This window comes from Bidens hawaiensis, unplaced genomic scaffold (genome assembly GCF_021521415.1).
Source record: "Bidens hawaiensis isolate Kalapana, Puna unplaced genomic scaffold, B.hawaiensis_p1.1 tig00042396_1, whole genome shotgun sequence".
In the NCBI taxonomy this organism is placed as follows: Eukaryota; Viridiplantae; Streptophyta; class Magnoliopsida; order Asterales; family Asteraceae; genus Bidens; species Bidens hawaiensis.
In genome coordinates this window covers 26225-54179 of record NW_027505783.1, presented here as the reverse complement: position 1 = coordinate 54179, position 27955 = coordinate 26225, and the positions used below count along the sequence as shown (strand labels likewise).

The 27955-nt window shown below is 33.5% G+C and overlaps 2 protein-coding genes and 2 pseudogenes across 3 annotated transcripts in view; all 4 read left to right on the top strand.

Moving 5' to 3' along the window:
* Positions 1–27955, top strand: part of LOC143615295 (F-box/LRR-repeat protein 25-like) — a 58476-nt gene that overhangs the window by 5113 nt on the left and 25408 nt on the right. The window lies entirely within an intron of this gene.
* On the top strand, positions 1111–8510 carry LOC143615293 (uncharacterized; annotated as a pseudogene). The gene is made up of 3 exons (XR_013150447.1): positions 1111–2203; positions 2285–2344; positions 7023–8510. The product of XR_013150447.1 is annotated as an uncharacterized LOC143615293 (transcript).
* Positions 11934–13343, top strand: LOC143615302 (F-box/LRR-repeat protein 25-like). Its single transcript, XM_077088463.1, has 2 exons — positions 11934–13016; positions 13110–13343. Exons 1-2 carry the CDS (start codon positions 12108–12110, stop codon positions 13176–13178), a joined length of 978 nt encoding a protein of 325 aa, XP_076944578.1. The 5' UTR covers positions 11934–12107; the 3' UTR covers positions 13179–13343.
* LOC143615292 (F-box/LRR-repeat protein 25-like) lies at positions 18533–19636 on the top strand (annotated as a pseudogene).

Sequence of the window (27955 nt, the reverse complement as noted above, 5' to 3'; positions counted from 1 at the left end):
AGATTATCTTTGGCGGTCTTTAGAAAACCTTTAACGTCGCTTCTAAAGCTTTGCTAGTAGATAAAATACCGTAAATCCAGTCATTACGTTCCATCTGAGAAAAAAAAACAAAATAAATACATATATGGTGTAAATCGGTGCTCTAAGACAGCAGATTCTAATCCACTTTTTGAAAGTTATATCTCGCATAACGAGTTGACAATTTAAGAAAAAATCGACAACATTTTCCCTTAACTCCCCAAGCATGTGTACTAACCACAAACTCGCAGGAGTAGGAGGAAATAATTGCCATTTTTTTTCTTAAATGGCAACCCTTAAAATATATATGCATCCTAAAAACGAGATATAATATTCAAAAAGCAGTCTCGAAAGGGAATAATCCAAAATGCTATCTTTATTAGATAAACTTTGGATGAGTATATACTCTAAAAAGCTATTCTATAATAATGTCTACATGTATATATAGGGATGCAAACGAGCCAACCGAGTCTAAACCCGAGATTGAGCTTGACTAGCTAGGCTCGAGCTTGGCTGAATATATACATGTATAAATAGGGGTGCAAACTAGCTGAGCCCGAGCTCGGCTCGTTTAGCTTACAGAGTTCAAACTCGGCTCATTTACCACTTATTAATTTATTTATTTGTTTGCTAGAAATAATTGAAAATACTATTTTTGGGTAATATAAAGAAATTATGTGTTAAAAGTTAGTTAATAAGCAAGTATAATAGCAATAAATGTGAAAAATATCAAAAATTTTGTACTTACATGAATGTGTGTGATGAGAGCTTGAGTGAAAATGGATAATACAATAATACACCCACACCCACACATTTATCAGCTAGAACAATATATGTAAGCTGTGATTTGTATTTTGATGAGTCTACAGCGGTTTCATTTTTAAGAAATATATATCAAAATGATTGGAAAACTTTACATCGGTTTCTTTTTAAAATAATATATATTGATATATACAAATACAAAAGTCCATTAAGAAAAGTCAAAATAGCCTACATGTGGTGTTGACATTTATTTCAAGTCCAGCCAAAATACGACCAACTAAGTTATCCCTCTGTCTCTTTCTAAATTTAGGCGGAAATGAAGACTTAGATCGTTTGTAGGCAAAGATAACAACTAGATGCTACTTTCTCATCTTCTTCGCCTTATTTTCTTCTTACAAATCACTATGTCTTTTGATCTTTCATAAGCCTGTTGTGAATATTGGTCTTTCAAGTTCCTGCCGCCGGCGTTAGAAATGGTGGAAGAAGGAAAAAATCAACGTCTGAAACGGATTCGATTTGAAGACGAAGATGAATATGAAGATCGAATTAGTAGGTTACCAGATTGCTTACTTGTTGAAATTATTTCTCGTTTACATGATACAAAAGATGCCATTGGAACAGGAACACTCTCCAAACGATGGAAACATCTTTGGACTACGCTTCATAACCTCGCTTTCCTACATCCTTATGTAACTCACTATCACGTGAGTCCTGATTTCTTCTCTTTCGTTGACAAAGCACTAACTCAACGTTGTCGATTGAAGCTCAAGAAATTCAGACTGCATAGCCGCTACAATCATCGCTTTGAATCTCATGTCAACAATTGGATTCGTTATGCTGTGAATTGAAACGTTGAAGACCTCAATTTGACGTTACGGAATGTGGAACGTATAACTGAATTTCCTCTTGGTCAGTTTTTTTCAACTGTTCATGTTTTACAGATTTGACATTGTCAGGCTGTGCATTTAATCCCACTGGGGCGATTAGTTGGAAAAACCTCAGGAGCTTAGATATTTGGAATGGGAAACTAGATGAAGGTTTAATCGAGAATATATTATCCGGTAGCCCTGTATTGGAAACTCTGGTGACGTTGAACAATTGCTATGGTTATATGCGGCTCAATATAACCTCAAAGAGTGTAAAAACATTGGTGTTCTCTGGATACATGCATCGTCTTCATGTTGACGATATTATTGAAATCAATGCTCCTAATATTTTATCATTGAAAATTCAAGATGAATTGATTTTGCAGAAGCTTTTGTTGATCAATGTGTCTTCTGTAGTTGAAGTTGTCTTAGATTATAGGAAACGTTTTGGGCATAATGAGACAAACCGTGAAGAAGCCGAAGAAGAGATGCTTAAAGGATTTATGCTCAACCTTCTCCATGTCAAGGACCTCAAAATTGGGATTTCCTGTTTTAAGGTTTATTTAATTTTTTTTTTATTTTTTGGTAATATATGTATTGACATTTGTTTTCATTTCCTATTTTTTGCTTGTTTGTAGGTCCTTGCTCGTTTGGAAGCTAAAGGTTTCAATTCGTTATCGAACTTGAAGGTCCTTGATGCTATACTCTGATAAAGGTCCTATAGGTAAAGGTAATTAGATTCATGTTTAATTACACTTTGTTAATCAAGTTTGTTACCCAAACTGATTTCGATTTATCAGATTCTTAAGAATGATTGTCCTAATTACAAAAAAAGGATAATTGTTAAATTACACTTTGTTGGTGTCTTCCAAGGCATCTAGTCTCTGGCTCTCATATTTCAATGATAATTTTTCTGTTAAATGTTTGACTTCCATAATATATTATGATTTCAGTTCTTAACAAATAACAACCATAGCTTCATCTGATTGTCTCTGGATTGTTGTTGAAAACGCAATTAAATGATTTAACGGTTAAACAAGTTAATAGTGTTGGTTCAAATCTCACACATGTTTTCCATCCAAAGACAAAAGTTTGGCCCATTTAAGGTATCTCTTAAACGGCCCGATGGATTGTCTTGATTAGTAAAAGACTGTGGTATCTTCAAAGAACAAATTACAAAACATTAGAGGTGATAATTTTACCGGTTTACTAACAAATGAGCCGAGTCAGGTTATATGTTGTATTAGAAAGCTATACTTGTGATCCAAGACTTGAAATTCAATCTTTGATGTTTACATATCTTCTATTTAGTTTTACGTTTTACAGTAGTTTGTTAGGTCAAACTACACTAACTAAATTTGGATGCAAGAAAAATGGATGATTACCTCAACTCTCTAAGACCATCCGTAGTCATTATGTTGTGGCCGCATTTTTTGGTATAACGCCGGGGGCACACCGCCCCCTCCCCCCCCCCCCCCCCCCCGCCGTTTTGGTATTTTTTTTAACGTTATGTATACAAAGTGATTAATGGCTCCAATATAAAAAAAAAGAGCCGTTATGTTTACCGTTGGAGCTTTGGAATATATAAAAAAATTATTTCCTATATATTAAACCAACTTATTCCCAATCAAAACTCATCAAACTTATAAAAAATCTCTTTCAACTCTATATTTCCTCACACAATATTCACTATATAAATGGATCCTCCATCTATATATAAACGGTTTTTCGGGCCGACCAACAAGCCGACGACGAGGCGGAGGAACATGCGGTTACGAGTGCGATTATGCTCGCGACAACTTATATGAGTTCCGTTACGAGTGTGATTAGCTCTCCACCACCCCCGTTTTAAAAAGAGCATATATCGAACGAGATCGTACCGAAGCCAACAACCGGTTGATGGCGGATTACTTCTGCGACTCGCCGAGATACAAGAACCCGAAGACATTTAGGCGTCGTTTTCGGATGTCTAAAAATTTATTTATGCGCATCACTAATGATTTGGAGCGTGAGCTTGATTACTTTAAGCAAAAGCCGGACGGTCGAGGGACGCTAGGATTCATGGCTATTCAAAAGGTTGCGTCAGTTGTACGCGTGCTCGCCTATGGAAACACGGCCGACATCAACGGCGAGTATTTAAAGATGGCCATAAAACAACTCGGGACACCTTGGAGTATTTTTGTTACGGTACGTTTTTTTTTTAATTTTATCACTTGTTTACTTTAATCATTTATTTTATAAAAGTTGTGTAAAATATAGGAATATTGAAACTATATGGACCACATTATCTGAGAGAGCCCAACTGTAACGATCTACAACGTTTTTACGAGGCACATACAAGGGTGCATGGTTTCCCCGGCATAATTAGGAGTGTAGATTGCATGCATTGGGAATGGGCTAAATGTCCAACTGCATGGCGAGGTCAATTCACACGAGGTGACCAAAAGGGAACAACGGTCAGCCTTCAAGCGATTACTTCATACGACCTTTGGATTTGTTCGGCATTCTTTGGTGTTCCCGGTTCCAACAATGACATAACCGTCTTAGAGCAGTCTCCTGTGATGGAGAGTTACATATCTGGGACCGTTCCCGTCGCTTCATTTTGGGCTAACGATAACTTCTACCATCATGGGAACTATCTGTATATCCAGAGTATGCGATAATCGTTAAAACATTCAGAGACCCGATGGATGAAAAAAGACAGTATTTTAAGAAAGTGCAAGAGTTTGTGAGAAAGGATATCGAGAGGTGTTTTGGTGTTCTTCAACAACGATGACATTTTGTTAAAAATCATTATCGTCTATGGTCTTTAGAAAGAATGAAATGTGCTATGTATGCGTGTATCATAATGCATAACATGATCATCGAGGACGAGGGAAGAGCAATATGTCCAACTTTCATACCGTACCCGGATCCACCACGGACTCCAGCAAGTATGGAGCAAAGACTCGAAAACTCGGATTCCGTGATGTCAAGAGAAATACATAACGCACTAAAGGAGGATTTGGTCTAACATCTTTGGATGTATCGGCCTTTGCCTAGTGAAAATGATGATCAAAACGAGGGCAACAATGAAGACGACGACGACGACGAGGGTGACGACGACGAGGGCGAAGACGACGAGGACGACAACAACGACGACGAGTAATTTTTTTTTATTTAATGTAATATTTATTTAATAAAATATTATTGTTATTTGATTATTTTTATTAAAAAGTTAAAAAAAAACAAAAAGTGTAAAAGTGACTGGGCGTCACGTGGCGCATAACGCCTGGGGGTGGAGAGTTATGACTACACCCTATTTTTGTAAAAAACCATAACTCTTACTGGGCACCACATGACGCATAATACCTGGAGGTGAAGAGTTATGACTACCATGGTCTAACCTAAACTGGCCTATCTATTTTGCATTTTAGTTTAAGAATAAAAAGTGTAAAATAATAATGTATGTAATAGGTAATAGATATTTGCTACTAAATAAAAGATCCAACCAAAGCTATATATATTGGTACATCACCCTGTTCACACCGAGTCACCTAACCGAGTTCTCGGTTCCCCAGTTTTGTAAAAAAAATTTAGTATCTGGTTTGATTTTGTATTTTTAATAGAATTAGGCTCCTAATTTGTTGTAGAAGATCCTCAATTGTTTTCAATTAAATCGAGTTTCACTACTAGAAAATAAGTTATTTTCCTACAAAAATTTCCTACGACAAGTAGTTCCAACGGATTTCTAACAAAAAATAAGCTCCAGTTTTGCTACAATATTATCTAATAAATATTATGTTAAGTCAAAATAGTTTTTGTAAGAAAGTTGTAAAAAGTTTACAACCACATGTTTTGTAGCAATTTTGTAAGAAAAGTTGTTGGAAAACGGTTGAAAACGATCTTCAAGCATTTGTTTTTCCAACGTAACTTTTTGTTGGAAAACTGTTAGAAACTAGATTTTCCAACAAATTTCCTACGAATTCAGTCGTAGAAAAACATCTCTTTTTCTAGTAGTGTTTGGTTGATAAATTCATAATATTGATCTTTAGTGTTTTTCTTCTAGCTTACTGAGTAATTTTCTAAATAGTTTGTTCCAGAATAAATATAAATTTTTAAATACATATCCATATCTAGGACTTTTCCATGTTCAGTGGGAAACCTATCTATACTCCTTAATAAGAGGCTACAAGTTTTGCCACTTGTCACTCCCATATTAAACCTTATCATTTTTAACAAATTTATAATAGTAAAATAACACTTACCATTTTTAAAATTTATGCTTCAAATTTTGTTAATTTAATATTTACTTCATATTTTTTTTTCAAATATTTGATATTTATAAATATCTTTTACTTTAAAAATATTTTAAAGACTATTGTGCAACAACTGTATTTATAGTATTTAACGGGTTTATTATTTATTGTATACTAATTATTTATTAAATATTGTATTTTCAAGAACTACTCGTGTAGTACACGAGCCTCAAATTAGTATATTATAAAGAACTTATTTGTTATTTGATGAAGTGTTTGTTGTTTTCTTTTTATTTATGAACAATTGTGTACTTGCTATGTTATGAAATGAAATAAATATAATTATTATCACTTCAATAGTATTACGAGCTTATGGGTGATCTGTACGTTACATCCTCAGGTATTCCACTTAAAGTCGGGGTGTTACATACATAGGTGTACATAACTGGATATTTATCTTTCTTCTCATGAACAACCAAGCGACATATATGTATCTCTCCTTAACTTGCATTGCAGCCCTATAGCTTTCACTTGATTCCATAGCAACGCTATCAGTATCACCAACAAGCTTATAATACACATCTAGTAAATATCTCTATAAACTATTATGTTTGCTATTGAATTGAAGATGACATACATATATTTTCAACAAGAAATTAACAAAAATGTGGTTGATTGAGGTTATCGCGTAGCCACACAGGATGCCAAAATTTCCACTATAAATGATAGTATCCGGTGTTTCAGGGATGCATAGAGTAGTTTTTCTTTTAACAATGTGTGGAACCTCTCTAATACTCACTGCGAGTTTTCCCGAGACGTGATGTCTGCTGTCCATGCTGATTTGACGCTCCAGTCCTTACTCACCCAATAACACTATCAAGGAGGAATTCTACCACTTTGATAAAAACCCCTTTAAGACATGTTTCGAACTTGATACCCTAAAATCCCAAGTCATAACCGTCACCCCATGCCATTGGATCACAAGGCCAACTGTCTTACAGTAGTTGGTCGTGATAACCATATTTATCATTGATTTAACTAAAAACATTTTATTTCATAAAAACCAATGTAGTATTATGCTAAAGCTCGTTAAATACTTGGTTGGGCCTGAAATTATAAAATCGTATATATATATATAATACCAAACCCTAAATCGTATTTAATATTGGTGTTTCTATCTTCTGTCGCTGCATTTGATATGGCGGAAGATCTAATAAGTAGGTTACCAGATTGCTTACTTGTTGAAATCCTTTCTCGTTTACCCGAAACAAAACACGCCGTTCGAACAGGTGCACTCTCTAAACGATGGAAACATGTTTGGCATCAGGTTCCTAATCTCATATTCGTATATACTTATGGAATGGACCCGATCTCCGATTTTTATTCTTTCGTCGACAAAACCTTAACTCAACGCCCACAATTGAAGCTCAAGAAATTCGAAGTCTCGTTTTTCTACAACACTGATCAATCTGATTCTCAGGTCCGCAATTGGATTCATTATGCTATCAATTGTGACGTTGAAGACCTTGATGTTGAGTTATGGAATATAGGATGCGAGCCTTTGTTTCCGCTGGATCAGTTATTTTTCATGAATTCATGTTTTACCGATCTGGGATTGGTAGGCTGTATGTTTAATCCCGCGGGGGCGATTAGCTGGAAAAACCTTAGGAGTTTGCGCATTACTTATGGGGAGTTGGATGAAGATCTTATTGAAAACATATTATCGGGAAGTCCTGTATTGGAAACTCTTGTGTTGGACCAATGTGATGGTTTTAGGCGGGTCAATATTACCTCAAAGAGTGTTAAGAACTTGGTGTTCTCTAGATATATAGGTGATGATGTTGAAATCAATGCTCCTAATATTTTGTCATTAACAATTACAAGAAAGATGAACTTCAGTAGGCTTTTGTTGCTAGATGTGTCTTCTTTAGTAATAGCGGAGTTAAGTTATGTTAATTATGGGCGACTGATCAGTGAAATAGAGTTGCTTAAAGGATTTATACTGAGTCTTCGCCATGTCAAGGACCTCATAATCGGGCCTTATTGCTTTGATGTAAAGTTGTATTTCTTTTGTTAATTTGTTTCTATTTAAAAACTAAAGAATATTAACATTCATTTTTATTTTTTGTTTGTAGGCTTTCGCTCAGTTAATATTTGAAGGCTTTGTTTCTCCATCGAACTTGAAGGTTCATGACCGTTTTGCTGATACGGTTAGTTGATTAATGTTACTTTAGAATCTAGGTTCATGCTAAATTAGTGGTGTCTTCATAGTTCATTCCAACTGCATATTTTCAATATTTAAGACTTCCCAATCATCGTTGTTGGTTAATCACGATTCTGAATCTTCTATCAGATTTCCATTGTAATATCTTGTTTGGGTTTAAGTTTCTGATTATGTTTCTGCTTCTTAAAATGGAGTTTTGTTTTTGTGTTTTTTTAACGGATTTGATGTTCTGTATGAGTAATCAGTGAGTCATGTTATTACTATGCAAGAAGAAACTCTTAATTGTCTCCTGCTTTCAGTTACAAGAACAAATTGATGCTTACGCCAAAAGTAGACTGGAGGATGATGTTGAGCAATATTATGCTATTACCAGCGGCGGATTGGAGGATGATGATGAGGAAATTGATGCTATTACCAGCAGTGGAGGGGAGGATGATGCTGATGAAAATTGATTCAAGACTCATATGATGGAAGCATTGCTGGTCCTTTTTTAACATTTGTTATTTTGAAGTTTGAATAAGTTATTTCTCTTTTGAATTATAAGTTGTTAGTCAGGTTTATTTTGTTGAGTCCGGTTCTTCGCGGCGGCTTTGTATCCTCTATTTTAGAGAGGCTTATTTCCTTTTGTCAAGTACTCTGATTCAATCAACAGTATAAAAAGTCTTTTGCTTCAATTCTTCTTTAGTTTTGCTGCAACTGACTGATCTGTTATACCAACAGATGCTATGTTCAAGTAAATTAGTTTGTTTATGCTTTTCTTCTAGTTTTAATTTTTTACAGTGTTTTATTGAGCCTAACGACAACTACAATTTCAGGCAGTGATCAAGAAAAGTAGATGATCTTCCCTGGCTCAGTTGGGTAATTAGTTTTAACTTTTTTTTATCATAGATGTTTTACTCCTGAACAGAATTGATCTTTTTAGTTTTGAAAATTTTGCGTTTACCAAAGGTCTTGTAGTATCAATATGTGTAGTAAAGATGCTTCACACTAAATGGTTGAGAGTTCTTATTTAATGGTGGATCTTAGTGTAGATTTAAGAGTGGGTTGGTTTGAAAAAAAAAGTCTATTTCACAACTAGTTTAAGAAAAAATAAATTTAGTATAATGTAGGGGAAGTTTATGTACATTTTGATCTTAACATGAGTACGTAGGAAATAATGCCAATTTATTTAAAAATGTGAATGTAAGAAACAATAGCAATCTACATAAACAATGACCTATAATAAATAACAAAGAAAATAACTGAAAAACTACAACAAAAGAATCAAAATCAAGAACAAAATAATAACAACATATACCAGCAAATGCTTATAATAGCAACAGAAAACATCTAATAATAACAACAAAATATAAATAAGCAAATACGAACAAAAAATAGCAGCAAACACCTATAACAATAAACCTAATCATAACAACAAATTGGTTCTTACCGTTTTCATGTTAAAAATAAAATGTATTTGATCATGTTTCGTATAATGTATATTATTATAGGGGGAAAGTTAACATACAAATGAAATTAACGTGCTAATTGTGATAATCAAGTAAGTTTTTATATATACAAGTAGAGTAATTATGTAATTACACTATCTATGATGTAATTACATAATTACATGAGTCAGGTACCTCTTAAATTTTAAGATGTGCCTAACTTGTTGCTTATTGTATAACATACTATGAATAGATTTAAGAAATTTTAAGGGTAATGTTGTCACAACATCACATATATGGATACTTTAGTTTCTTACCTAATAGTTTCAATTTTAGTCCTCTAACTTTAATAAAATTTTGTTAATTTATAGAATAATTACACATTTAACCCTGATTTAAAACAAACTCCCTCTATTACTTTTAAACGTTCATAACTTTTTCACACGTTAATATTTTTTTTAAGAAAATTAATCAATACAAACGAACATTTTATTTTCTTTAATTTGCAAATGATATTGCTAGAGTTTATTAATTTAAAAAATTAGTAATTACGTGATTACCGGTTTGTAACGACAATGGGTTAGGTCGGGCGGTTCGAATCATGGGTCAAAATGAATTAGAGTCAGAACATGTCAATACAAAAGCTGGTTAATTTGGCCCGGGTTGGGATGGGTTCAGGTCGAAAGGGTTCATGTCAAAAGGGTATCGGGTCGAAACGAGTTTCGAGTTAGAACGGTGTCTGGTCCAGATGGGTTTCAATTCGGGTCAAAACAGATTGGTTTAAAAATCGATTTATTGAAATTTTTGTACATTTTAGGCATCAGTTTCGCGATGTTTGCACGTACCATACCCAATAAACACCTGTCAACACCACGTAACGAGCATTACCCGGTACGCGCCCAACACCACGTCACGCACAAGTAATCAACGTGGGTTACACACATTATGTTGGTTAAGCATGTTTAATGCATGTAACATGCATTCAGGTGCCGGTTATGCGTGTTCAACTGTCAGTTACACACGTACTGGCTTTGCACGTGTTAAGCGTCCAATTTCGAGTTACGAACGCACCATCATCGGTTTTGCGCACGTACTCCGCTTCATAGCACAGGCACCTGACTAGTTATAGGTAATGGATATCTTGTATTAAATAATAACCAAATCTAACACTTGGATACCAAGGTCTTGATAAGACTCCGTCTTTACAAATTGTGAATGTTCAAGTCATTTAGTCATCATCAAAAGTACATTCTAAATACATAAAATTAAAAGATAGTACCAACTAAAATTAGACCGAAACTGATGTCAACAAAAAGCTGTGATTTGTCATATTAGAATTTGATGGTATATCTTGATGATTTTCTATAATAAAAATGTGCTAATATTTACACTTTGTTGGTAAACTTACGAAAGTTTGACTCGTTGAGGGTTTCTTTTGGATTGTCATGATCAGTGTTTCCATATGCATATATACAACAAATTACAGTAACATTAGAAGTGATGATTTTATCATTTTACTAACAAATGAGCCCATTCAGATTATATTTTACATTGACAAAAAAGCTATATTTGTGATCCGAGATTTGAACATGAAATAAGATTGAAACTCTTACTTGAACTTGGAACTCTTAAAAGATAAAATTCTAACATTAACTTAACCATCTTAGAAGGGTGTTGTTCAGATGAATTATGAGTTATTGATCATGAAAGTTACAGGTTAATTCAGTCTTCAAAATGATATATTTCATCAAGTACACGTGCACCCTAAATATAGAAGCTAATTCTTCATTTCTAAATACTGTACAAAGTATAGTTTTTTTTAAACGATCAAGAGAAATACTTGATCGAGGATCAATATTCAATAATATACATATGGATAACCTATTTCCTAAGTCATGCCTATCAGATAACCATTAAAAAAAGCTAAACTGTTTTGCTTTAATTATTTATACTAGGATACCGCCCATGTTACACACGGGTGAAAAATATTTCAAACATTGTCGATATTATAAGAATTCTTTCATTATTCTCTGCAAAACCACAAGATGTAGGAAAAATATGTATAAATGATTGAATGAGAAAATGTTTTACAAATCATTGAATTGCTAAAATAATAGTTATACTAAGAAAAGGAACACAAAATCAGTTATAAATAATTAATTGTTGTCAAAATCGGTTTTTAAATAATTTAAAAGGAAACAGTTGGTTATGATTATAGAAAACATTAATTAATGATGTTATTTTCTAGAGAATATTAATTAGTGAATTATGTGGTAATTATATAAATGGAAACCGGGTGACTTGAAAACTTATATGGACATGCTAGTTGAATTTCATATGTATATCTTGTGTTAGTTTAATAGTATAGTAAGACTAAAACTAAAATCTATACAAATATAAAAAATAAAAAATAAAACAATATGCACTAAAACTTATAAAGATCGGGTTGGGCCCAAAATTTATAACAACTAGCATATATACATGTATATGTATGTATATCTAAAGCTAAACCCTAGAAACTTATTTATAACAATGCTTACTTTTTAAACCTGAATTTTGGTGGGCGTTAGAGATGGTGGAAGAAGGGCAAAATCAACCCCTGAAACAGATTCGGTTTGAAGATGAAGATGGAATTAGTAAGTTACCAGATTCCTTAATTGTTGAAATCCTGTCTCGTTTACCGGAAACAAAATACGCCGTACGAACAAGTGCGCTCTCTAAGCGATGGGAACATATTTGGCATTCGGTTCTTAAGCTCAGATTCGTACATTACAACGACGTGAGCCCCGAGTTCTTTTCTTCGGTTGATAAAACTCTAATTCAACGTCGTCAACTGAAACTCAAAAAATTTATGCTGGATACCTGCTACGATAGTCGGTTTGAATCTCGGATAGACAATTGGATTCGTTACGCTGTCAGTTGTAACATCGAAGAACTTAATTTGACGCTACGGCGTGCCGAAAAAACTGAGAATCATGTGTGGTTATGGAATGAGGTTTTTTTCAGCTGTTCAAGTTTTACTGATCTGAAATTGTCAGGCTGTTCATTTAATCCCACCGGCTCAATCAGTTGGCGAAATCTTAGGAGTTTAATTATCTTGAAAGGGAAATTAGATGAAGGTTTGATTGCAAACATATTATCAGGAAGTCCTGTGTTGGAAACCCTGGTGTTGGACAATTGTTATGGCTACAGGCGGATCAATATCACCTCATTGAGCGTTAAGACGTTGGTGTTATCTGGATACGGGAGTAAATTTGGAGGGGATAATTTCGAAATTAATGCTCCTAATATTTTGTCACTAAAAATTCAAGATGGCGTTCCTACGAAGAAGCTTTTGTTGCAGAATGTGTCATCTTTAGTTGAAGCTGACTTAGATTATTGGCTTGGGCCAACTGCAGAACAAGGAGAAGAGACGCTTAAAGGATTAATACTCAAGCTTCTCCATGTCAACGTGCTTAAAATTGGGGGTTACTGTTGTAAGGTAAACTTCTCTTTTGAAAATTTGCGTCTTTGATATGAATCTGGTTTCGTTTATACTAAAGCGGGCGAACATAATGTTAAAATTTGTTTGTAGGTTTTGAATAGGTTGGAAGCTAAGGGTTTCGTCCGTCCATCAAACTTGAAGGTCCCTTCTACATTTTAATTGCTTGGTGATGGTCCTACAGGTGATGAGGCTAGTTGATTTTTAATGGCACTTTGAATTTGTTTTTATGTACACTCTGTTGGTAAACTTACAAACGTTTGGCTCATTGAGGGTTTCTCTTGGATTGTCATAGTTAGTTTTGGTATGCAAAGAACTAATTACAGCACATTAGAATATTTAGAAGTGATAGTTTTACCAATTGACTAACAAATGAGCCCATTCAGGTAGGGGCGGACCCACCTTTGAACCATCGGTGTCACAGGAACCCATTGATTTTTTAAATATTAGTGAAGCACCAATAACCGCAAACTTGAGTGAAACCATAATAATTTGAAGCTACAAGGCTGTCACAGTGGTTAAGTGCTGCGTTTCTTAATAAATTAGCCCAGGTTTGAAGCACTCAGTAGTATACTTTTTTTTCCCTTCTTTTAAAACACGCCCAGTCTACTAGGGTGACATTTGCATACACACGCAGCCACTCCAACCCGCATACTCCATCGTTTTTCAGCAATCCCCCCACCCACCATCAGATTCAGCTGATGCTTTCTGTTTTCTCCGTTTAGGTGTCCCCCAATCATTGTAAGTGCTTTTTGTTTCGTCATATTCAACATTGAAGCAGAGAATCGACCTACGTAAATATCTATAACCCCTTATTTCTTGGAATTTAAATGTTGTATGAAGTTACAAATTGATTTTGTTTTATATTTGGTGCCTTTTGCTTTGGAGGCTCCAGAACATATTGCTTTGAAAAATCACACAAACTGTTACTGTTAAGTACTAGGTAGAGAGTTAATGTTCTTTTCTTACGATCCACAAGTGATATTTATGTGTCCAAGTAGAGCTAAAAGTTTTGTTTTGAGTTTCTAGATCACACACTTTTTCCTCTATCTCATATTCTCAATGTTGCAAGGTATTGTTGCAGAAGAAATTGTTTCTGTGTTCAGCTGTATAGAATCTCATCTCTCCTGATAGATGTGTATATGTTATTTATAGACTGGCCCACATATGCTTAATTTGTCCTTGTGTTTGTATGGAGGTTCTTCACCTCATATATAAGACAACTATATGTTATTGGAACTGATAGTAGTTTTAGAAATATGTTACAAATGGAGACGCATTTGGGTAGAATTTGATAATGTGAACTTAGTATGGCTAATTTCCACCAAGAGTACGTTTCTCTACTCGATTTCGTCGTGCCTTCTAGCAATCGTGATTCACGGTTCTATTGACATTTGACAGATTAAGAGGTAAATAGATTAAAGCCCTACTTCACAATCTTATTTCGTTACTTCTATAATCGCTCAAACCTACGTTGTCGAATTGATGATACTTTAGTTTCATACTTTGAGAGTCATCAATTGAAATTAGGTGTTATATATATTATAAATTATTGCAATTTTCAATACATCATTTATAGTTTATATGATGAACATGAGGTGAACTAGGCTGATGACTCGATGATATTTTAGTTTCCTACGTGGCGCTTTTAAATTATAGTTACTACATTTAGTTTCCTACGTTGAGCTTTTAAATTATAGTTACTACATTAACCATCTATGTCTGTTGGTGCCGACTTTACGTGGTTTGTTATTTACTTATTGGTGGTCTAGTACACTGATTCAAGTAGTGAATTTTTCTCACGTTATAAAAATATAGTAAGAAATTATGTAAGTGTGAAATGATTTCTGCGAGAGAGAAAAGTTGTTGATGGTTAATAGATCAGTCATTTGAAATGGCGTATGTCAAGTAACATGTAGACCATGTTAGATTTTGTCTGATGAGTTGAACAATTAATTACCAGGTGTTCCGTCATTTTAAATGGTGGATCTGATATTTTTTATTCGTGTTCCGCCATTTGAAATGGCGGATGCCCTTTTCTATGATCCGCCAGTTTGACTGGCAGGTCACAATTCCCAACGTAGGCTACGCCTATATGTCAAAATGTATTTTGATAGAATTCGTCATTTGAAATGACAGATGTCTTCTCGACATCCGTTATTTTTTATTCGTGTTCCGCCATTTGAAATGGCGGATGCCCTTTTCTATGATCCGCCAGTTTGACTGGCAGGTCACAATTCCCAACGTAGGCTACGCCTATATGTCAAAATGTATTTTGATAGAATTCGTCATTTGAAATGACAGATGTCTTCTCGACATCCGTTATTTCAAATGTCATATGTGAATAGTGAATATACTATGTACTTGACTGACTGATAAACAACACTACTTTTATTTTTGTTATTTAATATTTTTAAAATAACATTATTTAAAAAAATAAAAAATTTTAATATTAAAAAAGTTGTTTTTTATTAAAAACAGTAATATATGTAACTTTAGAAATACATTTTTTCAGACACCCACAATTTGAAATGGCGGGTGTCTTCTTGACATCCGTCATTTTAAATGACAGAAGTGAATAGTGAATGTACTATGTATTTGACTGACTGATTGACAACACTACTTTTTCTTTTTATTATTTTTTATTTTTCAAAATAACATTATTTAACAAAATTAAAATTTTAATAATAAAAAGATTTTTTTTTATTAAAACCACTAATATATGTAATTTAAATTATTAGAATATACATTTACTTTTTATTATTTATTATTTTTCAAATCACTAATATATGTAATTTTAACACTATGTAATTTTACTAATAATTTAAATTACATATATTAGTGTTTTTAATAGAAACCAACTTTCTTAATATTAAATTTTTATTTTTTTAAATAATGTTGTTTTAAAATAACTAGATGGGTGTCCATGCGATGCAGCGGGAACACCGATAATGGTTTGGTTTCAATTTTTAACGGTTATGTTTCGGTTTATATGATCAAAACCGCTACTGATTGTTTATTTAAAAACCATCAAAACCGTATTGCAAGTACCGCTTCTTAAATGTTAATTTTTTTAACTAAAAAAACTAAGGCGATATCATACTCAAATTAAAAAGAATAAAATACTCATTTTTATGGTGCCGATTTTAAAAAAAAATATTAACGTATGAAAAAACTATGACCGTTTAAAAGTCGTGGGTGGAAGTTGGGTTAAATGTGAAATTAAAAAGAATATATAGTTAAAAGTTAACGGCTAAGGTTGCAACTATTACTTAAATTTACAAAGTTAATTAAAGTTGAAGGGTCAATATTGTAACTATGTTTAAAGAATTGAAGTTTACTATTTTACCCTTCTTTAATATGCTATGTATGTTATATCATTTGTTAGTTAAGTTGTAAATTACTTAAAATTCAAGTGTCTTAATTTAGCCATGAGTTATGTATTATATACAGTATGGATAAACAATAATAATAAAAAGCAGTGTTGTCAATCAATTAGTCAAGTACATAGTACATTCATTATTCACATCTGCCATTTGAAATGACGGATGTCAAGAAGGCATCTGTCGACATTTCAAATGGCGAATGTCTATCAAAATACATTTTGACATATAGGGGTAGCCTACGTTGGGAATTGTGACCTACCAGTCAAAATGGCGAATCACAGAAAAGGACATCCTTTATTTCGAATGGCAGAACACGAATAAAAAGTATCAGATCCGTCATTTGAAATGGTGGAACGCCTAGTAATTGTCCAACTCACCAAACAAAATCTGATATGGTCAACATGTTACTTGACATCCGCCATTTCAAATGACGAATCTCCTATAAACCATCAACAATTTTTCTTTCTTCTAAAAACCATTTCACACTTACATAATTTCCTATTTTAAAACATTTTTCTAAAATTATATATACTACCTGCATTGCAAAATGTATATGATGTTTATAATTGCATTTAATCATTCATATTCACCATGTCTGATTGTAACACATCAATCGCTGAAGCCGTATCATTGAATACGCAAGTTGGAACACTATTAGAAAGTTGGGCATTTGCAAACCGCCGTTTCGGTCGCAAATCGGTAGCGAATGCCCTTTTCGACTGATTTGTTTCCGATTTGACAGTCGGTTATACCTTGGTGGGGAACATTTTTTGCTACTGAAAATATTTTTCAGATCGATTACGTTTGAATTTACGACCAAATCTTTTTTTGCGGCCGGTTTTGTGACCGAGCTTTTTACAACCAAATTGCGACTCCAATTTCTCAAGACCAATTTTGCGACTGATTTTACAATCGAACTTTTTGTGGCCGCAATCGCGACTGAACTGTTTGCGACCACAATCACAACCGAACCTATTTTCAACCGATTTTGCGATTGGTTTCTTTGTAACCAATTTATCTACATTTTTTAGATAGGACTAGATCACTAACGAAAACGGGGTTGCTTTGCTGCAGTAACTTCTCTATATTGAGAATCCATTCACCAACACGTCTAACAACAACCAAACTAAAATCCAAAAGAGTCAAACTCGTAACTTCGATTGCAACGTAGCATACAAATTAAGTGCACAACTTCGATTGCTACCGTTTTCGTACTATCGACCATATTTGCAACCGAAACAATTTTGGTTGCTAAGTTTGAGACCTATTAATGACAAAAAAAAGTTGGTTGCTAATTATGCAGCGGAATTTATTTTGGTCACTTATGTTGCACCCGAACAAGTTGATTGGTATATTTGCGACCGCCTTTGCGACAAGGTTAAATATTTTTCTGTTCTTTAAAACTACCGACCACATTTGCAACCGACACAATTTTGGTTGCAACATTTTGCGACTAACTAATGACCTAAAAACATTGGTTCATAATTTTGCGACCGATATTATATCAGTCGGTAATATTTCAACCGAACAATTGTGGTTGGTAATATGCGACCGTATTTAATACTACCAACAGTTTTGCAACTGAAACAAATTTGGTCGCTAAATTTGCGACCAATTAACGACTGAATAAATTTGGATGCTTATTTTGCAACTGATTTTGATTCGGTCGCTAAATATTTGACTGACAGTTTTAATCTCGGATTTTGCGACCATTTTGATTTTGGTCACAGTCGCGAATTTTGCGACCATTCTGGTTGCCCAAATTTCGGGTCGCTTTTGCTCACTTGTGTAATAGTGGAAATCGACGATTGCTTGTTTTCTCTAATAAGGTTCTGAGATTGTTGCATCTGAAGCCGGTCTATCTCTAACCTCCTCCTTGTATTTATAATATTGTGGCATATGCTAATATCGTCTCATAAATACTAATCTAAAATATTTATTTCATATATCATATATATATTCCAAATTTAGAATATGTAATTAATAAAGCTTGAAAAGATCAGGTTGGGCCTAACATACAAAATTTAGTATTGAAACCTAAACCCTAATTCGTATTTGTATATCAATGTTTGTTTACCTAATTTTTATAAGCCTCTTGTGAATTTGCAAGTTTCTCTTCCCGCATTACAAATGGCGGATGAAGGGCAAAATCAACCCCTGAAACTGATTCGACTTGAAGACGAAGATTAAGATCGAATCAGTAGGTTACCAGATTGCTTAATTGTTGAAATCCTTTCTCGTTTACCCGGAATAAAAGACGCGGTTAGAACATGTGCGCTCTCTAAACGATGGAAACATATTTGGCACTCGGTTCCTAATCTCATATTCCTACATCCTTATGATGCGAGTCCCGATTTCTTTTCTTTCGTCGAGAAAATCCTAACTCAACGTCGACAATTGAAGCTCAAGAAATTCAAAGTGTGTTGCGATTATCGCTTTGTATCTCATATCCACAAGTGGATTCAGTATGCTATCAGTTGTAACGTCGAAGAGCTTCATTTGAGGTTATGGAATGTGGAGCAGGTACCTAAGGTTCAGCTAGATGAGTTATTTTTCATCAATTCATGTTTTACGGATTTGACATTGTCAGGCTGTGTACTAAATACTACCATGGCAATTAGTTGGAAAAACCTCAAGAGTTTATGCATATCGTGTGGGAAGTTGGATGAAGATTTGCTTGAAAATATATTATCAGGTAGTCATGTATTGAAAACGCTGGAGTTGAATAGTTGTAATGGTTATAGGCGGCTCAATATCACCTCAAAGAGTGTAAAGAACTTGGTGTTCTCGGGATACATTTATAATTTTGGAGATGGTCATAGTTTCGAAATCAATGCTTCTAATATTGTGTCACTAAAAATTAAAGATAATGTATCTATTAGGAAGCTTTTGTTGTTGAATGTGTCATCTTTAGTTGAAGCTGACTTATATTATTGGCACGGGACGCCTAGATTATTGACAATCGCTGAAGATGAAGAAGAGACACTTAAAGGATTTATACTCAACCTTCGTCATGTCAAGGTGCTTAAAATTGGGGGTTACTGTTTTAAGGTAAACTTACTTCTATTTTGGCGATTTGTGTCTTCGATATTATTGAATATGGTTTCGTTTATGTCAAATGCGGCCAAAGATAATGTTAAAAATCATTTGTAGGTCTTGAATCATTTGCAAGCGAAGGGTTTCATCCGTCCATCAAACTTAAAGGTCCCTTCTTCTCCTTTATTGCTTTGGTGATGGTCCAGCTGATGATGAGGCTAGTTGATTTTTAATGGCGCTTTGAATTTGTGTTTATTTACACTTTGTTGGTTAACTAACAAAAGATGAGTCATATATCTCTTGGATAAAAAGTAAAGTAGTGTTGTAATTGTGATTGATCAAAAAGGAAATCCAAAATGAACTCGAGTTTTTGGTGCGATTGCCGAGAACTTAGACAATTCGATTTTACTAAAATAGTTTCATTAGCTCCCGAGATATTATAAAACGAGACCACGGGTATGGTTATGCGTTATAATAGGGTATTTAAAATAAATATTTTAAGATTGATTTTGTAGATTTTGTCTCACGTATATAACTTTCAAAATAAAAATTCATAATTCCTAAAAAAATACGTAAAAGAGCATGTTGATTATATTCAAACTAGTTTTGTACCCCGCACGTTGCCGGGTAAGTTGGTAAATCCGGACGGTGGTAAACCCAAGCATTACATGTCCTAAGTGTTGAGGCGGTAAGTCGACGTGAATACTGTCGGTTTTGGTTACGTGTGTTATTGTACGGGAACCAAAACAAAAAAGTTATAAATTTTGAGATTGATCAATGGGGTGACGTCGGTTGGTAAAATTCGAGCGTTGTTGATCCCTGATGTTGTTATGGTGAGTTTATGCAAATTCGGTCGGTTTTTTTCACGTTCGTTACGAATTAGAAATAACAAAACAAAATAAAACAAATAAAGAACATAAAAACTAACTAGAAATATAATTATCTATCTAAGAAAAAGAAAAGCAAAACAAAAAGAACAATAATTATATAGAAAACCTTGGCCCAATGAAACTTTACCAAGTGAACCAATTATAAATTAACGTCGCTAAACTTTCTTTATATATATATTAGTAATTTGAACGCACCAATCATTTTAATTAATTATGGGTAGTGATATTATTTGTCTTTTTTTAAAAAAAATGGTGCAACTTGATAAAAGGTAAATACTTGTGGGCTTTTTTCCCTTCAAGCTGTTATAGCTAACGTAACATAAATCCACATATGACTTGAAACTTTGATAAAAAAGTAAACGTGTGGCCTTTTTTACTAAATAATCATCTACCTTGACTCTTTCGACATGTATTTCCATTCATGCATCCTTGACTTAGAGAATACTTCATAACAAAGATTGGTTTTCTGACGTCTAGAATTTCATGAGACATGATATAATACACGAACTTGAAAATAAAAATAACAAGCCTATCAAGGCTTTGATTAGGCTTCCAAGTTTCCAATTACTTATCATGTTGTGCTTGAGTCGATCAACCCACAAATATGCATGTAGTTCTGGTTGTTTTTGAGTTCATGATGTTAGACCGGCCAAACCACTATAAACACCTCTAACAGGGCATAATATTATGTTACGTGTTTAATCGGATTGAATGGGTGAGATGGGTCAAGCTATACGTGTTAGAATCCACATACGGAATCATATGTGCATATTTCTTCGAAACATTGTTAGTAACTAATGTAGATTTCAAGTTTTTTTTTAATAAAAATATTAGTATATTGATTAAAAACGGTGTTTACTCGTGAGTTAGTATACATATGATAGTTGTTCTAGCAACCGTACAGTTTTGTAATTTTTTTATAATAGAGAAACCAAACAAATTAAAATTCTAAAAATCATAAAATAATTAGTATAACTAAATAAACTACTTAACTAATAACTTGCTTTAAGGGTCGACCCAACGAACCCGTATTAATACCATTCATACCTGAGCACGCTTAATTGTGGTATTCTCCTCTCATTCACTACCATTAAGCGTCCAAAAATGTGTTATGATGGGAAGGTGTACACCTCCTTATAAACAAATCAGCTATCGTCGTACCATAACATTGTCTTTTTTGGCCAGGATGTACTACCATTGCCTTACATATTTGCTTTCGGTTGCCTTGGTGAAGACTTGCCAGGAGCTCGACCCCAGCCACGGTTTCTGCCCTTTGAACCCTGCTATCAGGGTAGGGGTTTCGCCCCTAAGTACCAATAAGATTATAAATTATAATAAGATCAAATAAGTGCGCACTCTACGCCCGATTTATTTAGATTCATATTGCAATTATCATGATCAACAAGTTAATCCCCAATTACAGTCAAATCACTAGCAATCCTCTCCCATATTGGTGTAGTCCTTGATTAACTTAAACAAATTCACACAATCAACAAACTTATACATATATAAATGAAATGTCGTGTTGATTGAAGTTCATATTAGTATATTACACATTCCAAATATTCGAATATAGCGGTGTCGATTGAACCCTTTCTAATCTTAATGAATACGTGAAGATATAATATACACATAGGTTCACATACTCATACATTCTTACTTGACATTATTTTTACTAGCCTATGTACTATCTGTAGGTATCAAAACCGGATCAAACAACAAAACAAACTAAGGACTAGTCGTTCTTGGATCAACCTCACAACTAGTTGGCGGAACCAACTAGTTGGACCGAGATCTCGGATCTTGTGTGTGTGAAAGGGAGGCCGAAATATAGAGAGGAGGGTGAGGGAGTTGAGAGAGTTTTAAGTTACTTGGAAGAATGAAAAATGCAAGGGTTGTTTGGTGTATTCCATACACACACAATATATAGTGGTATGTTATACACCATTTAATTAATAATAAGCCCAATAGGCACCAAGTACACAAGGCCTCGGGCCCAATACATATAAATGTAAACGAACGAAAACGTAAACTAGAATGATACAAATACGAAAGACTCAATTAAACAAAACCGAGCCTTACAATCTCCCTCTAGTCTTTTGGTATTTGTCTTATTTCCTTCTCACCACTCGCACTCGGACTCATAGTCAAATACACCATCTGGATCTTCTTCAAAAAGTTGCTTTTCAACAAGTAATCTGACAAATTTGTTGACTTTTCAACGATGGCGTTCGTGTTGTCACGACGGACATCTTCGACTGTGCAAAGGGGCGACTCAACTAGCTTCCTGAGGTCGCGAAGTCCAAGTCTAGTCAATTCGTGCTCATCAAAGAACATGAGCTCGTGACTGCGAGTGCAATGCATGATGACATCATCGAATTTGTTGTTGACTTTGACCTTGCTTGCATGTTTCCCAATAAGCTCATGCTATAGTATTTGATTCCTCTTCTTGACCGATTACTAGCAAGAGCGACAGCATGCTTGTCAACGGTTGGCTCAACATTCTTCCCAGTTGGTGATGTGTCGGGTTCGGGAGAATAGTTGATGCCGTCATCATCATCTTTATTTTCTTCACCGGCTTTCTGAACTGAAGGAACGGTACCTGCTAAAGAACAAACGTTAAGTAAGAAGGCGAGCTCGGCCTCCACCGCAGCTTCCGTTTCTCTTGTTTTTTTAGCCTCTTTTGACGGCTCAACATCAGCCGTCTTATTTTCAGTGGCATCACCACTACCACTACCACCACCATTTCCATCATCGTTTCCACCATCACGAGGTTAATCATAACTATCGTGCTCGTGATTATCATCCTCTTCATCATTTCCCTCATCATCATCCTTGTCATCACCATCATCACCACCACCTTGTTGCAACAAAGGGACTTTATTGACAAAAATTATTTACAAAAAGACTCAAAGGCAGAAAATTTTCTAAGTATAAAGTATTCTAATGGATAGAAAAATGTCTAAGTATAAAGTATTCTAATGAGATGAATTTTGAAGAAAATTTTAAGTTAAAAGTATTCTATTCAAAGAATTTGAATACAACTCCTTTTGAGTACAAATTAGTTAATAATTTTGAAGATCATTATATTTGTAAACGAGTGAATTAGAATACTTTGAACTTAGAATTTTCACAAGTCCATTTGAATATTTAGATTACTTTTTACTTAAAGAAACTTTCATATAAACCCATACACATTCCAATGAAATAGACTACATTATACTTAGCCAATTTTCACAAGTTCTCCAATTATACTCAACCGAAAACACATCTTGATCTAACTCGAATACACTGTCCATAATACACATTTAATATCAATCTCAAAACCAATTTATCACTTCATCACCAAAAGTAATCAAAAACCACAAAGTGATCAAAAATAAAGATTGTGATCGATCAAGACCAAAGTGAATGATAATCTAATTGTAATTGATTTAAGATTTAAGGAAGCAAAGATCTATTTGTAATCGAATATACACATTAAAATCCAAGAACTCGCTAACAATTGTAATTAGATTACAATTATAAATCAGTTACATCTTAACTCGATTACAATCTAAAATCAATCAATTTGAATACAAAGATTCAAATATACAGACTTAAAAAAATTGAACTCGATTACATTTTCAAAACCATTAACTCGATTACAAGCTTAATTCCAGACTCGAATGGACTAGAAAACATAGACTCGATTACACTGGAACTCGATTACACTTGAAATCGAATACCCATAGACTCGAATACAGTGCAAACTCAATTACACAGACTCGAATACAATGGAAACAAATGCATATAGACTCGATTACAATCTTACCACTCGAATACACTGATAACATTGATTACAATGCTGATTGATTACAGTTGTAATCGATTATAATTGTATTCGATTTCAATTGTATTCGATTACAATTGTAATCGATTAAGCAGATCTGTGTCTTGATTGTGTTTGATTGAGGAGCCGATTAGGTTGTTGTTTTTTTTTTTGATTTTTTTTAAAGGGGGCGACGGTGGAGGTGCGTATAGGAGAGAGAGAGAGAGAGAAGATGGATAATGTTTAGAAAGTAAAGCTTGAAATAAAAGAGATTTTGTGAAAACCCTAATATGCTGTCAACTCACCTCGTGATAGGGTCAGACTGTCTCGATTTTAAACGAAATTTTATTCCCGAACCCTGAACTCTAAAAATGTTATCCCTTTAAAAACCCTTAAAATGTTTATCCATCGAATCCAAACACCTATAAATGTATACAAGGTATAATGTTGTCAGGTCTAGACTTAACAAACTTTGCATGGACGACCTCGTTATAAGTGTTAACCCAATTTTTAAAAAATTTAAAGACAAAACTGAAAATAAAGTTAAAATAAGTTTAAATAAAAATAAATTAGAAACTAAAACTTTTATACAGACTCAAGATTTATACAAAACTTTAAAATAAGTTTAAGATGAAAGATTGAAAATAAAAATAAAACAATATTTTAAAACAAAACTCAACGAAAATAAAATTTTAAAACAAAATAAAATTAAAATTTACATTAAAAAATTAAAATAGGTTTAAAGAAATATAAGATTAAAATTTAAAGATTTACAATAACGATAAAACACAAACTAAAACTAAAATAAGAGTTAAAACAAATCAATAAAAGTAGAGAAAATAAAATTAAATGTGAAATAAAATAAGGTAAAGTCAAATATTTTAAAAATAATTTAAAAGTGAAAAATAAAAAATAAAATTTAAAAATAAAAATGAAAGTTAAAATAAAAAAATAAGATAAAATAAAATTAAAAGAAATACAAGTTAAACTAATTTTAACATGTAAAATAAAATAAAATAAAAACTTAAAAATGAAGTAAAATTTGGAAAATTTAGATAAGGAGAATATTAATATTATATTAATTGTATTAATTAATTTGCAGAAGAGGCTATTAATACTTGTTTTTGGTGAGAAAGATCACGACATGGAATCATATTGTCTATAGTGTCCTAGATCACACTTCATTTGGATATTATTATGCCAAGAATCCAAAGTCGATTGTAGATATGTTGGTTCACTATAAACTTATCAAGTATTTTGATTTCACCGTGATACGTTAAGGTATAGTTAGGCACAATACTTGTGTGGTCCCCTATTAATTCAACATGTTACATACTCCATCATACCTCGGGCATACTTTGTGTTCATTAGTATCACCCCGAATTGACTCCGACCCCCTAATGATTGATCAAAACATTTTGAGCTTCTATAGACTTTTTGCAAACTTTTCTTTCAAACAATATGTAAAGGTTGAACCATGGACTTACTAGCCTTGTTGACGTATGCCTTCATATAAAGTGTTTAGGACTTACTTGTTTGCCCCACGTTACGTGGTTCTAATATACCCCTTTTTGTTTGATAAAATAATCAACATTTTTGTTGTTGATTTTTGAGCACTTTTTGAGCATATTGCAGTTTTTCTGCTTTTTCAATAATTTTTGATATTTTTCACAATTTGAAGCTAAAGCAAGAAATAATTTTCCATTGTGACCAATCACTAACGGGCTCGTGTATGACTGACTATTAGGATTTTTGCCTTCATTAATATGACTTATTTGGAGTCGGCAACCACTTCATAAGAGTGTAACCACTAGCAAAGGCAGATATTTAAGTTTATATCACTATGATACTTACTCATTTGTTAAGCCTATCTACACATCAAGCAATGATCTTGTTGGCTTTTGATCTACTCTTTTCATGTGCTAGGATCATTAAGACAATTTTCTATCATTTTCCAAAGGTCGGATCAATTTCTCAAAATTTTCTAATATTTTAATATTATCCAACTCCCTCTAAACAGGAGCTCCCTCTAAGAGAGAGAATATAGTTTTAAGACTTTTTCAGATTTTCTTAAATAAAATAAATAATATATAAAATATTTTTTGAAAGTCAAATGACTTAAATTTTGTTTTTCTTAACAAATGTAAAATCTTTTTGGTGAGTTAAAACTCATTTTCTCCCTCTAAATTTGTGACATATTTGAAAAATATTTACAAATTTTATATACAAAAGATGAAAGAAAATTTAAATAAAATGAGATGAAAATTAAAAGGAAAATTAAAAATAAGATGAAAATAAACCTAAAGTTAAAAAAAATTTAAGATAAATAACAAATAAAGTAAGATAAAAGAAAATATTAGGTGAAACAAAAATAAAATGAAATAAAACAAGTTAAAATTTAAATAATTTTAAAATAAAGTAAAAATTAAAAATAAAACTTAATTTTGTTCATAAGAGATCATGCCAAGTGACTCAACAAGAAACAAAAATCGGGCACGATCAAAAGCTTTGGTAAATAGGTCAGCAAAGTTGTAATCAGTTTTGACCCGTTCTATTAACAAGTCTTCGGTTCATATTTGAGAGATGCTAAGCAAGTTGTGGTTCAGTTGTTCCACCAGATTGACGTCGTCAAACGTCATGACTCCATTTAACACTTTAACCTGTTTTGAAATATTTCCACCCATATCTCCAGCAAAAGAAACGTATCCGCCATCGAACGGTTTAATGTCAAACAACAAAGATTCGTCTCCTGTCATGTGTCGGGTACAGCCGCTATCTAAATACCATATACTATTTACAGAACGTCTTGCCTGACCCTACACATTAGCAGTTTAATTAGATACAGTTTCCCGAGACGTAGTTGTCTCGGGAGGGTCAAATGTCCTTTTCTCATTTTTGTTTATGAAGTTATGGGACGTGTCAGAATCGGAGGAGCAGTCTCTAGGACTCCATGCACTTGCAGGTTTCCTGTTTTGAAAAGATTTTCGAGACTGTCTTCTCTTTGGTTTTAAAACAATATCCTCAGATCTTTCAATCTTTGGATGTCGTTTCTGCTTTCTTTTTGATGAATTCTCAGACTTTTCAGTCTTTGAATTCCTTTTTGCTCTCTCCTTTTTGGTTATCCAAAAAGGAGGTTTATCATTCTTTTTATTTCTGGATCTCACATCCATTTCGCTGGCAGAACTGTCAGGTTGATCATTTCTTGTTCTTGAGCTTGGTTTAGCTCTTGAACGAAATTGATTAAACCTAATGTTCGTTTCTCTTTTCACCTTATGCCAGCTCTTGCAATGTCTTGCAAGGTGAGACGGGTTACCACACACAAAACAAAGTTTTCTTCTATCTTCCCTATAGAAACCGTCATAATGATAATACATGGGTTGTGGCGAATAAGGAGATGGTTGTGCGGGAACAAACAAGCTTTCAGATCTATGACCCCGGTCATCAAAAACGTTTGTATAGAAAGAGTTTACATAATCTTGTGGATAATAACCATAGTAACTATTATCAATTTGATTGTACAGTTGAGGTTGATAATATTGATTTGTGGATTGATAAAAATTGTTTCTATGATGTGGCATATATTTACCAGATGTATTTGTCTTTTGCTTTTCAAAACGATTTTCATTAATTTTAGTCTCCTCAACTTTACAATCTTTTGACGAGCAGCTGGGTAGGTTAGTATTCACAGAAACTGTTTCATGCACAGTTCTATCAACAATGGTTTCATCAAAAATAGTTTTACAATCACTATCAGAAATAGAAACATCATTTTCATTTTCAAGAGACGTGCCAACATGAACACTCTCATCAGATACA

Excerpts from the sequence above, each read along its gene's own strand:
- LOC143615302 (XM_077088463.1), top strand. The coding sequence starts at position 12,108 with ATGGTGGAAGAAGGGCAAAATCAACCCCTGAAACAGATTCGGTTTGAA. Across the intron at positions 13,017-13,109 it reads TTGGGGGTTACTGTTGTAAG|GTTTTGAATAGGTTGGAAGC; the intron begins GTAAACTTCTCT and ends ATTTGTTTGTAG.